The sequence below is a fragment of the Eulemur rufifrons genome, chromosome 7 (genome assembly GCF_041146395.1).
Source record: "Eulemur rufifrons isolate Redbay chromosome 7, OSU_ERuf_1, whole genome shotgun sequence".
In the NCBI taxonomy this organism is placed as follows: Eukaryota; Metazoa; Chordata; class Mammalia; order Primates; family Lemuridae; genus Eulemur; species Eulemur rufifrons.
The window spans coordinates 12,855,867-12,868,410 of NC_090989.1; the positions used below are offsets into that span (position 1 = coordinate 12,855,867).

The window sequence follows — 12,544 nt, forward strand, 5'->3', positions numbered from 1 at the left end:
CCTATGTGTGACAGCATTTCTCTTAACCATTGCCAACTGATCGTCCTAACCGATAACTTGCTCAAGGGCCTTTTTGCAGTACCTAGGTAAATAGCATATTCTGACGATATCTGGAATATTTCCCATTAACAGAGTAACTCCTTTTGGTCGTAGTATTTGCCTTGTGATATTTATATTTTCAGAGAAATAAATTGCCAGTGCTTTTCTGTTACTTAAGTGGTGAACCAAAACAGAAATCCTTACTTCTTTCTCATAGGATTTAAATGATGGGTTGTTGAACTTGTGTGACTCTTAGACCACAGTGAGCAAACCCTTGTGTAAATGTGAAAATAAAACCAGGAATCATTGTTACTTTCAACAGCACCAGCTTTATCAGACTTGCCACCTTTGATGAATGGATGGAAGGTGAATGGCTGAACATTCAGCATTATTCAGTAGTGATGTTGGCCTAGCAAGTTACACATTGTGCTGTGCTTTGAAAAAGGAACTGAAAATAAACTTTACATTTGTGTGTGAATCTTTGTTTTGTAAACATTAGCGTTTAAATGGTGCCTATTGCATAGTAACTACATGAGGCATTTTAATATGGACTTAAGCGTAGCATGGAATCAGAGAGACCTTCCTCTTTACTGGATTTTTCTAGGTTAGCGACCGTGTTTTTTTCTAGTACTAAATCAAATTTAAGACCTAGAATCAGTGTAAAATTTTGTTGGAGTACACCTACAATAACCTTCACTTGGCTTGAATAGTTACTATCAGTGAATGCAGGTGTTTATCTCATTGGGACTTAGCATGTTGTGCTTCTCCAAATATTTGGAGTGGTGAAACAGCTTCTAAGGCCACAGAAAGGAATTTTGACACTCTTTTCAGAAATTGCTCTTACCATTAAAATTTTCTTTTCCAGCTTATTTTGGCCTCTACCTTTATTACATACTTAAGGCAAGCAATCACAAAGACTAATTTTTTAAGGTTGTTATTGGGCCATCACATTGGGTTGGTGGCAGGTAGACTAACAGACAGCATGACATTTGAAGATTCTGGGTGGAATTTCATTTTGTTTCAGGTTCCTTGAGAAACAACTGAAAATAGACTGCAATCTTCTACGGTAGTTACATTTTTACTTTTGTTGTCTTTTAGGCACTCAAGGAGTTGCCCCTGGTCCTGTAATTGGGCTCCAGGCACCATCTACTGGTCTTCTTGGTGCCCGACCCGGCCTCATCCCGCTTCAGCGCCCTCCAGGAATGCCTCCACCTCACCTACAGCGATTCCCTTTGATGCCACCTCGACCCATGCCACCGCACATGATGCACAGAGGTCCGCCACCAGGACCAGGGGGCTTTGCGATGCCTCCACCTCATGGAATGAAAGGTCCCTTTCCACCGCACGGCCCCTTTGTTCGGCCTGGTGGAATGCCGGGGCTCGGGGGCCCAGGGCCTGGCCCAGGGGGTCCTGAAGACAGAGATGGGAGACAGCAGCAACCGCAGCAGCAGCAGCAGCAACAGCAGCAGCAGCAGCAGCAGCAACAGCAACAGCCGCCCCCACCACAGCCACAGCAGCAGCAGCCACCACCGTCACAGCAGCCTCCACCAACCCAGCAGCAGCCACAGCAGTTTAGAAATGATAACAGGCAGCAGTTCAATTCAGGTAGAGACCAAGAAAGATTTGGAAGAAGATCTTTCGGAAATAGGGTGGAAAATGACCGGGAACGGTATGGGAGCCGTAATGATGATAGAGATAATAGTAATCGTGAAAGGAGAGAGTGGGGAAGAAGGAGCCCTGACCGGGACAGGCACAGAGACTTGGAAGAGAGGAATAGACGCTCTAGTGGGCATCGAGACAGAGAGAGAGATTCTAGAGATAGAGAGTCTCGTAGAGAAAAGGAAGAAAACCGAGGAAAGGAAAAGCCTGAGGTGACAGACAGGGCAGGTGGTAACAAAACCGTTGAACCTGCCATTAGCCAAGTGGGAAACGTAGACACTGTTTCAGAACTTGATAAGGGGGAGTCTGAGGCCACAGTTGTAAAACCTTCTGGAGAGTTACCTGCTGAAGCTACCTCATCCATTGAACCTGAAAAGGATTCTGGCTCAGCAGCAGAGGCTCCTCGTTAGAGACTGGAATTTGTCAAAATGTGACAGTGACACTTCGTGGAGTGTAGAGCTTGAGGTGTACAGATGCTGTATTATATTTGCTCCCGCTATATCACAGCCCCGCGGTAGTTGGTGGGGAATTGTAAGCAATTTGATTGCTTCCCTTCTATTTAAAAATAGCCACAAAATAACAAAAAATACTGAAAATATGAATAAATATTACCCTTTTTGCTGTAACTTTTTAAAAGTTTTGACTTTAAAAAGTTTACAAATCGTAATTAGAAGTGCTCTCTATTTTTTTTTTTTTTTAATTTAAGACAAGGTAACGGTGAAAGCTCCTCAAAACAATAGGGATGTTTTTAATAAACTCTATTTTCGTAACAAACTTTAATGTGTGCTATTCTTCCTACACTGCATTAAGGTGGAAAAGGATTGTTCACCATCCAAGTTTGAGCTGTTGATACTGTATTGGAGTCTAAATTAGACTTATTTGATGCAAAATATACATTTTTATGTAGTTACTCTCAAAACACTTTCATATGTAATACTTTCGATTTTTAGAATTTCAGTCAGAAGGTAAAGGTTAGTAGTTTTAATGTTAACTGAAAAGCTTGTTAGGGTTTGCAGTTCAATTAAGGTTTTCTTTTTTTTCATGGGCTTTGTGGTAAATGTTGCCCTAATTAATTTGTAAAGATATTTTGCTGGGGGGGAAATTAGATCCCAGTGTTACAGGTTGTACTATAAATCATACGGTTGCCTCGGTGTTATTTAGAAGGTTGCCTTTTTTTTTTTTTTTTTAAACCATCCCATTAAGTTTTTCAAAACAGTAGAAGAAATCAAGGTTAACATTTGCAACCTAAAAAGCTTTTTGTCTTAAATGTTTAAGGACTTCAGTGCAACCTATTGTTTCCTATAAACCGTGCCTGTTGCTTTTCTTTACTATTTTTTAAAACTCTCCTGCTGGGCAGAGGTAGACTGAACTTTTTGCCACATAGAAAATACTTTATCTCTTTTGCTTAAAATTGTTGGGTTAAGTAGGAAAAATATTTGGTTATCACATGAAGACACCCAAAGCCAAATCAAGCCTGTATCTGAAATAGTGCAGAAAAGCCGTTACATAAAACGGCTTACCCAGTGCCAAGACCTGATGTTACACTGTCCAAGTATTTATGGCCTTGTTGAAGCTTTTTTCTTAAATTACACTCTTAAACTGTCCTAGTTTCAGTGTACTGAGCGGTTGACTTTTTCTTTGCCTTCAGTCACCAGGCAAAGTTGCTTTATTGGTTTGGTTTTTAAATAATACTCTACAACAAGACCTTTGTTTTTGGCAGGGAGAATATATCTAGAGCAATGTTCTTGTATTCCTGCCTTTAGAAAGTAAGAGAATCCAGTTTCATATCTGGGATTTAAATTGTAAAACTTGTCCTTAGGTTTACGTTGGCCCACTGAGAAGTTTAAAAGTCCTAACTGAAACCTTCTGAAAAGAAGCATACATCTGATTATTCAGCGTCCAGATTTGAAGGACTTACAGCCTTTATTTCCAATTGAAAGTATCGAGACCACCTTATTTACACATGAAAAACCCAAAATACTAACTGGTAGTGTGATTACACTTGAGGCTTTAAAAGATCCCAAGTGAGTCCCTATACTTGAGTTATCCCAAATACACAACATACATTAGTGAAAATCTAACTTTTTAAATTCTCTACCTGAATGGTCATTTTAGCCACTTACTATAAGCATATTGGTCTTTATCAGTTTTAAAACTTTGAAAACCACAGTCTTTTTCCAATTTAGCATACCTCTCCTAATTGAACTACATTTGAGAAAGTACATGGTATATTAATGAACAAATGGGACTGTAGCTTATTCCTAGCTTATCAGAAATAATATTGTACAATTTTCAACTGAATAAACTGTTACCCAGATAGTCAAACCTGAGTTAGACTAACATTTCATTTAAAAGCTTTCTCTCACAGGTACATATACATTAAGAGAAAGAGACTTGATTTACTAATTAGGTGTATAAATTCCTATATTATTGAAATGGCCAGAACCCACAATCAGACATTTCCTTGGTTCCATCTTCCAGTGCTATAGATTTCTTTAAAGGGCTGGTCTGTAAGTAGACTGCCAATCTCTACTTTTGAAAGTAGAATATGTGCCATTCTGGCAGGTAAGCTAACTGAGGCTGTAACTTGCCTTTTATAAGTTCACTAAAAGTTACCAAATGGCTCTTAAACCATAACATCTACTTTTTAAAATAAACAGGTACTTCATGAACCAAAATGCTAAATGACTAAGGGAAATTAACCTAAAGCTGACAAAGGACAGCCTATTTGTCTAAGTTCAAAGTGTGGGTTAGTTTTGGCCAAAAGCTGCTAAAAATTTATGCATTTTGATGGTCCCACTTAGAACACTTTCAAAATACACTACAATGCCATGAAACAGTAAATATGACTAAATCTGTTCTATTGAAGCTCTATACAAATTAGTATCAGAGTTAATGTAAGAATTTCAATTTGGATACCTTAATAGGCTCAAAGTAAGTGCCATACAGGTTGTTTATTCACAGGCTTGAATGAGAATTGAAGAAATTCAAACAATTAAGTTTAATAACCATCTGTGATTAAGTCTGGCAAAATATGGAGGTCATTGAAACAGACATTTTAATAATGAGTTTTATAAAACTATACAAATCTTCCAAGTAATCATCAATCAGTTCTCATTATAGGTACTTAAAGCAATTAAAGAAAAGTCACACAATGACACTTTTAACATTACAATGTTTAATGTTTATCAAGTTAACATTCTACAACTAGCAGGATAACAGATGAGTTACTAGGACTTAGACCACATCCTTGGGAATGTTTATTGGGCGATCCCAATTACACCACAAGCCAACCGACTTCCAGCATTTCCCGTCTTTGTACTTTCTTCATTTCCACCTTTGCCCAAGTCATCTGGTTTTTCATGGACCTTTAAAAAATTTTAAGAACATATAACATTGAGCTATCAAGTAATTATCACCTCTTCCAATACCCAAAAGATTTTTAAGAACCTCATAATATTAGAAAAATAACATGTTAAAATAATCCTGCTAGTAGGGAAATAATACTACATTTAATCTAGTAGTTTAAAAGTAGAAACTACTACTTACTTTTTCTTGATGGTGCAAAGACAGACATGTTACCTTTAAAAACTAGGTAGGTATTGCTATCTTTAAATGAAATACTAAAAACCCAAACATCTGTTACAGGCTACCACATGCTGGTCTTAATCCTCCATGATAAATTATAGTAACCTTAGTTATAAGTAGCCATCCCTGTAGTTTCTTAGGCCACTTTTTTTTAATTGCTTTAAAAAGAAAGTGAAAGTGAACCAAAAAAACTATCAAACTGTCAAGCCTAATGAACTACAGGCCTATAAATAAGAGGTAATCCTAAAACTATCTTAACTGCTTTAGCAATAGTATTTTAATTTTTGTTCATGAAAATTTATGAAATCATTTACAAATGATTTTTCTGCTTCACAATTATAGCTGAAGACAATTGTAAGGATAAAGGATTAATGAAAGGAAGTGACTACTGAACGTTAACTGCCCCCAAGGTAGGCAAACGAGAGCCTATACTACTAGGTGCTTTGCATGAACCAGATGTACCTCCACAGGGTAACTTAGGGCAACTACTTCCCTCGTGTTCAACAAGTAATGATAACCTGCAGACTTGAATGAACATTAATACTGAAGTCCAGCCAAGATTTTAAACTGAACAAAATGTTCTGTTTAGCTGTAAGGGGGAAACTGAATTGTGGCAAGAAAATCTGGCCATTTTAAAACTAAAGACTACTGTTTTCCCAATTGGGATCTAATACCAAATGCAACCTGCTTTTTACAGCTATTCTTAGCAAAACAGTGTTCTTAACTGGCCCAGATGAAATACTTCACTTTCACCGTAATCATCCAATAAAATTGTTTTTCCCAATCTGAACTACAATTTATCTGAATCTTTAGAAACCAGAACAGTAATAATCATGAAGTCATAAAAAGATACATAACTATAAGTTAGAAGAAATTTCATGCACATCCTTTATATGAACACTTACCACCATTGTGCGGCCAATGATGGAATGTTCGCCTGAGAGTGAGATCAAAGAATCTTCAATAGACACAACGGCCTCACCATCTTTGTCAGCAGTCACATTGCCCAGGTCTCCAACATGCCTGACGTTGAAAAAGCATCAGATGGATTAGGACTGATTCCACTTAACATCAGGACAGTCAGTTCATGAGCTAAATTAAAAATTGACTGAGTCAAGTACATAAGGGTGGGCTAAAAGGTGTATATAGTCTATATCAAATAAGACCCACTTATACAAAATTTTGGAAACATTTAAAAACAAATAGCTAGACATTCTAGACACAGCTCTTCAAACAAGGCTTCAAGTTTATACAGTAATGCTCTGGGAAAAGTCACAGGATGGGGAGTACACCTCTAATTTCAGAAGTAAAGTACCAAAGGATATTACTGAGTTATGCCTGTTAATTATTGGCATAGCTAAGAAAGCTATGCCCCTAGGCCTCTGTTATATATATATATAAAAATTTTTGTCCTTAAATCTAATATTTTCCTGAAAGGCTTTCAGAAAACACACACACAAATGGAGACTCAACTAGCTTTCAATATCATATTTTTATCTGCAGAAGCTTCCTATGTTTGCACAATGATGATTTATTTTGCTAGTGGTTGACAGTACTGTTACTCATGACATTTCTTGTATTAGTTCCCTTTGGCACTTGTATTAGTTCTATATTCAATAAATGCTCCAAAACCAAATTGTTTAAGTGTCCCCATTTGTCAACTCAATAGCCCAGGGAGTAAGCAATTCCAGCACTTCGGGGTGAAGGGTTCTATGGGAGTCAACAACTTCAACAACAGGTGGAGAACACTCAATTATTTTAGCATGCGATTTACAAGCAGTGTACCTACCGTATGGATTCCAAAAAGCCACTGCCATTATTACAATAAGAGCTAAGTATCTTGTTGCTCACCTCTCTTGATCCTTTGGCCCACCATGTTTTTTGGATTGAGGATTAAAGTGAGGACCTGCACTGGTACAGCCTATTTACAAAAAAATAAATAAGCAGTTAAATTACAAAATTCCAAATACATTCTAAAAAGAAACATTGCTGAAACCTCCAATGGAAAAAGCACTGACCTGCATCATGACTTCTGGGCTAAGCAACACCTTGGTATAAACACAGGGGCCAGGCAGTAGAGACAGGTTCTAACTACTGTCTGACATTAGTAAAGTTAGCACCCTTCCCTAGGCTTTAGCTTCTTCACTGTAAAATAAGGGAACCAGACTTGATCTTCAACAGTTCTACTGTTAAAATCCCATGATTATGATCCTAGTTTTTAAGAAGGTAGGATGCCTTAACTACAAAAAATTTATCTCCACAGCAACATACTACCAGGCAGCTGTCCTGTCTGTGGGCTTTACACCTGGTGCAGGTACAACATTAACACGACACCTTATGTGCAAGGGTCACGGCTGCTGCCCTGCACAACTCCAGGGGGTGGCACTCCAACTGCATTCTGTATAAACAGCACTCCTGTGTGCCAGAGGATGCCATTCACACAGAACACAACTGCCACAGTGCAGAAGGTCCCTTCATGACATGGCTTTCTTCATGCAGCAGCCCTCCCTTGCCCTCCCCAGGAGTCCCACACAGGAAGAAAGACAGGCAGGTTATAGGAAGCAGCTAGCAAGTCAAAGCTACAGGCAAGTACCTCCCAAACCAGAGGCAGTAAAAACCAAGAAGCAACTTGGAGAATGTTAGTAATTACTGAAATGGATCAAATCTGGTCCTTAAATCACTATTTGGAACTAAACTGTGCAACATTAAAAACAAGTTCTAGTAAAATGAACAAAGTTCTCATCATAAGAAGTCCATAAACACAAAGGTCAGAATATTACTCAAATATGGCAAAAGATCACTAAATGCAATTTAACCCATAAATTTTTAACTTGCTTCTAATCCCAAATGATGAAAATAAAACTTATTTGAAAGCACCAACTGTCTGCTATCTTCAGTTTGCATCATACTTTTTTCCCCACTAACATCGTGTGTTGGGCTGTGGAGCGATTCTCATACAGCATAATGCAAGTATAAATGCAGACCCTGTGCTTGAAGCACCACCCTCAAACCCCAGCTCAAAAGCCCCTGGGATCATTACAGAAGGTAAGAAAGGAACTTTACTTTTTGTTTTCTGTATGTCTATTGGATTCTTTAAAAAACCTCTTATAAAATCAAGCCATAATCGCTACAAAAAAAACATCAACTCCTCCTCTCCTTTTCCATGTAAGAGTCAAAGACCCGTATATGGCTAAACTCCTTAAGGTTGATGTTAGTAGCCATTTTAACTTGACCTCTTTAAAAAAAAAATTGTGGGTTTTTAATGTTTAGGGTTTACTCTACTCAGTCCTGTTTACTGTACTAGGTCAAACAAGTATGGGTCACCAGAGCGGCACAACACCCACCTTGTGTATTATCTCCGAACTGATGGACATGGAATCCGTGCTGGCCTTCAGTCAATCCTGTAATGCGTCCCTTTACCACCACTGGTCCATTTTCCTTTATTCAGAGAAAAGTGCATGAAGTTTGAGAGAACAAGTGCTTCTCAACAAAGAAAACAGTTGATTTACCTTTACCACACAGTGAAAAGAACATGGAATTGGGAATCAAAAAATCTGTGTGCACAGCCCAGGCCCACCACTTTCCAGACAGTGAGCCTCCAGCAAGCTGCTTAATTGCTCTAGGCCTGTGTCCCTATGGAAAGGGAGATGGTAATCTTGCTCTGACACTCAAAGCACAGGCACCCTGCGGCCAGGCATCACTATTAAATGGCATATTAAAAGCACCTGGCAGAGTGGCAAACACAGTGAGTACCACAATATCAGGTTTATATACTTTGGAGTCTTGACTCTTTTACAATGAATATGTACTATGAAAAAGTACTTATTTACTAAATACTTTTGACTAGGTCATATTTGTACATGTTGAGTGTATGTGCACGTATCAAAATTTTTAACCCAAAAGGTGTCTCATCATACCCTCTTTAGCCCCTTGCTTTTTCTTTAGGCAGCCACGCTTCCACATGGCAAACAGACTTGCCTTAAAAAAATAAAAAGGCACCCTGGAAATGTCCAACTGGCTACCCTAGGACCCCTATTCTCCACTGTCTCCTCGGTGGCTGTTTCCATCATAGATATTTTTAATTAGTAGCCAAAAAATATCCTATCCCATTGACCCTAGGGGGACCAATTCTAGTCTAACCAGAGGTACTGTTTTCTGAAACTTTTTTAGGCACTGAAACCTAGATAACCTTTCCATTCTAACCAAAAAAAAAAAAAAAAAAAAAAGGACAATAAAAATACTAAAGCAGTATTGCTATGCAGGCAAGGGTGATGGGTAATGGTGCCATGCAGGTACACAGAGAAATCAATGGAGGTACTATATTAAACTACAAAGAGATCTTAGGACTAAAGGCACACACACCATCCGCGCCACACAGTAATACACATGCTAGTGTCTTTATTTTTAGCTTGGTTTGTTTTTAAATAGGCAAGGCCAACAGTTACAAGAGGCATTAGCCTTTAAGATTTGTCTTTCCATTGAAAAACACCACTGCTCAAAGGAAGTATTCTGGCAATTACTGTCCTTTTTTTCTTTTCTTTTTGAGAACAGATACTATGATTCTTTCGAATACTTAATTCTCAAAAAACTCAAATATGAATGTTGTCCCTCAAAACTCTATGTTATGAAGAGCACAAAAACAAGGGCAGGTCCTTTCAAACCTCCATTTAAGGGATATTTGCATACTGCCAATAAAAGTAGTTGTTCAAAAGTAAGCTGGGTTCAACCCTACTGGGACCAGACTGTTACCTTAAGAGTAAACAGGCCTGGGAAGCCAAAAAGAACGTAAACTGCTCCAGCACAGTGCTGTCCTGGGCCAATGAAAGCTCAGTACGAGCAGATCTCCAATACGAGCAGTCTTCCAGTTTTTCAAGAGGGGCTATGAAAATTGGATTATAGCTGAAAAATTCTGATTTTTAAAAGTTGACAACTAATCCAAAATTTTAAACACTGAATAGGCCAAAACAAACACAGTTTATAGCCAATTGATTACATCTACATTTCTGGAAAGCTGCAATGCTTATGCTCACTACCTAAGTAAGGGTCTGTATCAGGGACAAGGGAAACCACCAAAATGAAGTCTGGGGCTTTAAAGGAGGAAACACACACAAGCTGCACAGGAACGTGGGTTCCCGAATGGCTTCTCAAAGGCCAGTGAGGAAGGGATTCCTCAGAGGCTTGTTAGACTCTCTAGTGTTGGTGAATCGTGTGGGAGAAGAAAGGCAGCAAAACAATAAATATCTGACAAGTGAAACAGCAAAATGTAGTCCAATGCCAAAGTTAACCTTTTCCAGAAAATTTGGAGACCAATTAAAGAAAATCTAAACTCAAATATAAGTTCTCCCCTCATATAAATTTCATAAATACTTAGACTACAGTACCTGTCCTTTCACATTTCTGTAAACCATTTTAAAGACTAAATCTCATTCATGTATTAAATATTCTCTCATGATTATTAAACTAAGTACAACAATTTTCCACCAGTTGATAACCTCCTTAAAGTTCTGAGGACAGTCTTACCAAAAGTATCTACCTTCCTTGCAACACATCTGTTTTGCAATATTATTGATAAATTTCTGAATACTTTATTTTACAAGATGTGTTCAGTAGTTTGTCTTTGACCATCTCAGCAACCTGCCTACTGGCAGAGCAATTTTAAAAGCCACTTTACGGAGAACTTGGTTGAAGAAATGCTCCAGCAACAGAGTTAAGTGCCAATTCGATGTAATGGAAAATCCAGGTCTCCTAACTTGCGAATCCAAACCCCACTCGCTGTCCTCAAACAGTTGTCAATCCTAGGTACACATTAAAATCACTACGGAAACTTAAGAAATAGCAATGCTCTGACTGCACCGCGGCAGATTTTGGTGTAATTTGTCTAGGGGTGGGCCCTAGTATCTATTTTTTTTTTTAAAGCTCCCCAAATAAGTGTACTGTGCACCCAGAGTTGTGAATCACTGCCCTGGAAAATCCCAAACAAAAGGGTCAGTTGGGTCGCTAGCTTTTGGCGCTTGGAAGGAGAAAAACATCTCTGTCCAAGGCCATCTTCTCTGCCCTTGCAGCCTGACCATGACCTAGAACAGGGGCCAGCCAACTTTCCTGTAAAATGCCACATATGGTCCCTATTGCGTACTGTTTTTCACAGACTTAAAAACCTAAAAAACGTCCTTAGCTGGAGAGTTGCACAAAAACAGAGACCCAGACCTAGAGCGCGCAAGTTGGAAAAGCAGCCCCAAAAGCATGAGGAATGCGACGATGCCCAGGCGGGCCCCGGCGCACTCGCCACCCCGGATCTCAAGGGCGGGATGAGCCCCAGACTGCGCAACTCGGTGACAGCGGGACCCTCGGGAGCAAGAACAGGCCAGGCAAGGAAGGACCTCGGCCGCTTCCAACACTGGAAGCGTCCACGCTGGCCCGCAGACCCTGAAGCGGCAGCCCGGCCGCCCCCACCACTCCCCGGCCGCCGCAGCGTGCATCCGCCGGGCAGGCCCCGGCGTTCCACTCCCGCACTCCCGCCAAGGCCCGGGCCCGGGCCCACGCGCAGGCCCAGGCCCAGGCCCAGCCCCGCGGCGGCCTCGGTCACACACCGCCGCGCCCCGCCCGCCGGGTGACTCAGCACTTAGCGGGCGCCGCACCGCCGGGGGGCAAAGGCACCGAGCAGGGCGGGCGCGGCGGGGGCGTGACCAGGGTTGCCCAGGCCCGGCGGCCGCCCGCTGCCTGCACAGGTGCGCGGGTGCGGCCTCGCCACGGGCCTCCGCCGCGGCCCTTGCCTGCTGCTCGAAGTGGATGGTGCCCTTCACCGGACCGTCGCCCTTCAACACACACACAGCCTTCAACGTCATGACTCGACGGGGACACACGCCGGTCCGGGCTCAGAGGGCCGGGAAAGACGAAACAGACGCCGAAACAAACGCTGCAGAAGACGGCGGCGCAAACCCGCTTGGCGTCGCCGCTGGGAATTTATAGGCCGAGTCTCTGCGCCCCGCCCACCTGGCCCGGAACCAATCGCCGCCCGCGGCAGCCTCAGGACGCGAGTGGTCGGAGAGCGCGGAGGCGGGGCCGAGGAGCCGCGCGCGCCGCCAAGTCCCTCCGCCCCGCCACGGCGAAAGGTCCAGAAACCCCAAACGGCGGAAGAAAACGTTTTCTCTCCTGAAGGGCGTAGTCGGCTGATTGCAGTACACGAAATTGGGAAAGTGAGGTATACATGGTGCGTCTCGAAGATCTGAAGTCACTTTGTCTAGAAACGTCATTAGTTAGG

The 12,544-nt window shown here is 41.1% G+C and overlaps 2 protein-coding genes across 5 annotated transcripts in view; one reads left to right on the forward strand and one right to left on the reverse strand.

Moving 5' to 3' along the window:
- The window catches only part of SCAF4 (SR-related CTD associated factor 4), a 59,079-nt gene extending 56,574 nt beyond the window's left edge, over positions 1-2,505 (forward strand). For 3 of the 4 annotated variants that reach the window (XM_069472351.1, XM_069472354.1, XM_069472353.1), the window contains one exon: positions 1,138-2,505. In XM_069472351.1, coding sequence (XP_069328452.1) covers positions 1,138-2,108 — 971 coding nt within the window. In that variant the 3' untranslated portion in view covers positions 2,109-2,505. The remainder of the gene's footprint in view (positions 1-1,137) is intronic. The other variant, XM_069472352.1, reaches the window with a different exon arrangement.
- Positions 2,506-4,857: 2,352 nt separating this feature from the next.
- Positions 4,858-12,216, reverse strand: SOD1 (superoxide dismutase 1). Its single transcript, XM_069475002.1, has 5 exons — positions 12,057-12,216; positions 8,631-8,724; positions 7,138-7,207; positions 6,192-6,309; positions 4,858-5,066 (listed from the first exon to the last, which is right to left on the reverse strand). The coding sequence occupies exons 1-5, from the start codon at positions 12,126-12,128 to the stop codon at positions 4,959-4,961; spliced, it is 462 nt and encodes a 153-aa protein (XP_069331103.1). The 5' UTR covers positions 12,129-12,216; the 3' UTR covers positions 4,858-4,958.
- Positions 12,217-12,544: the final 328 nt, after the last annotated feature.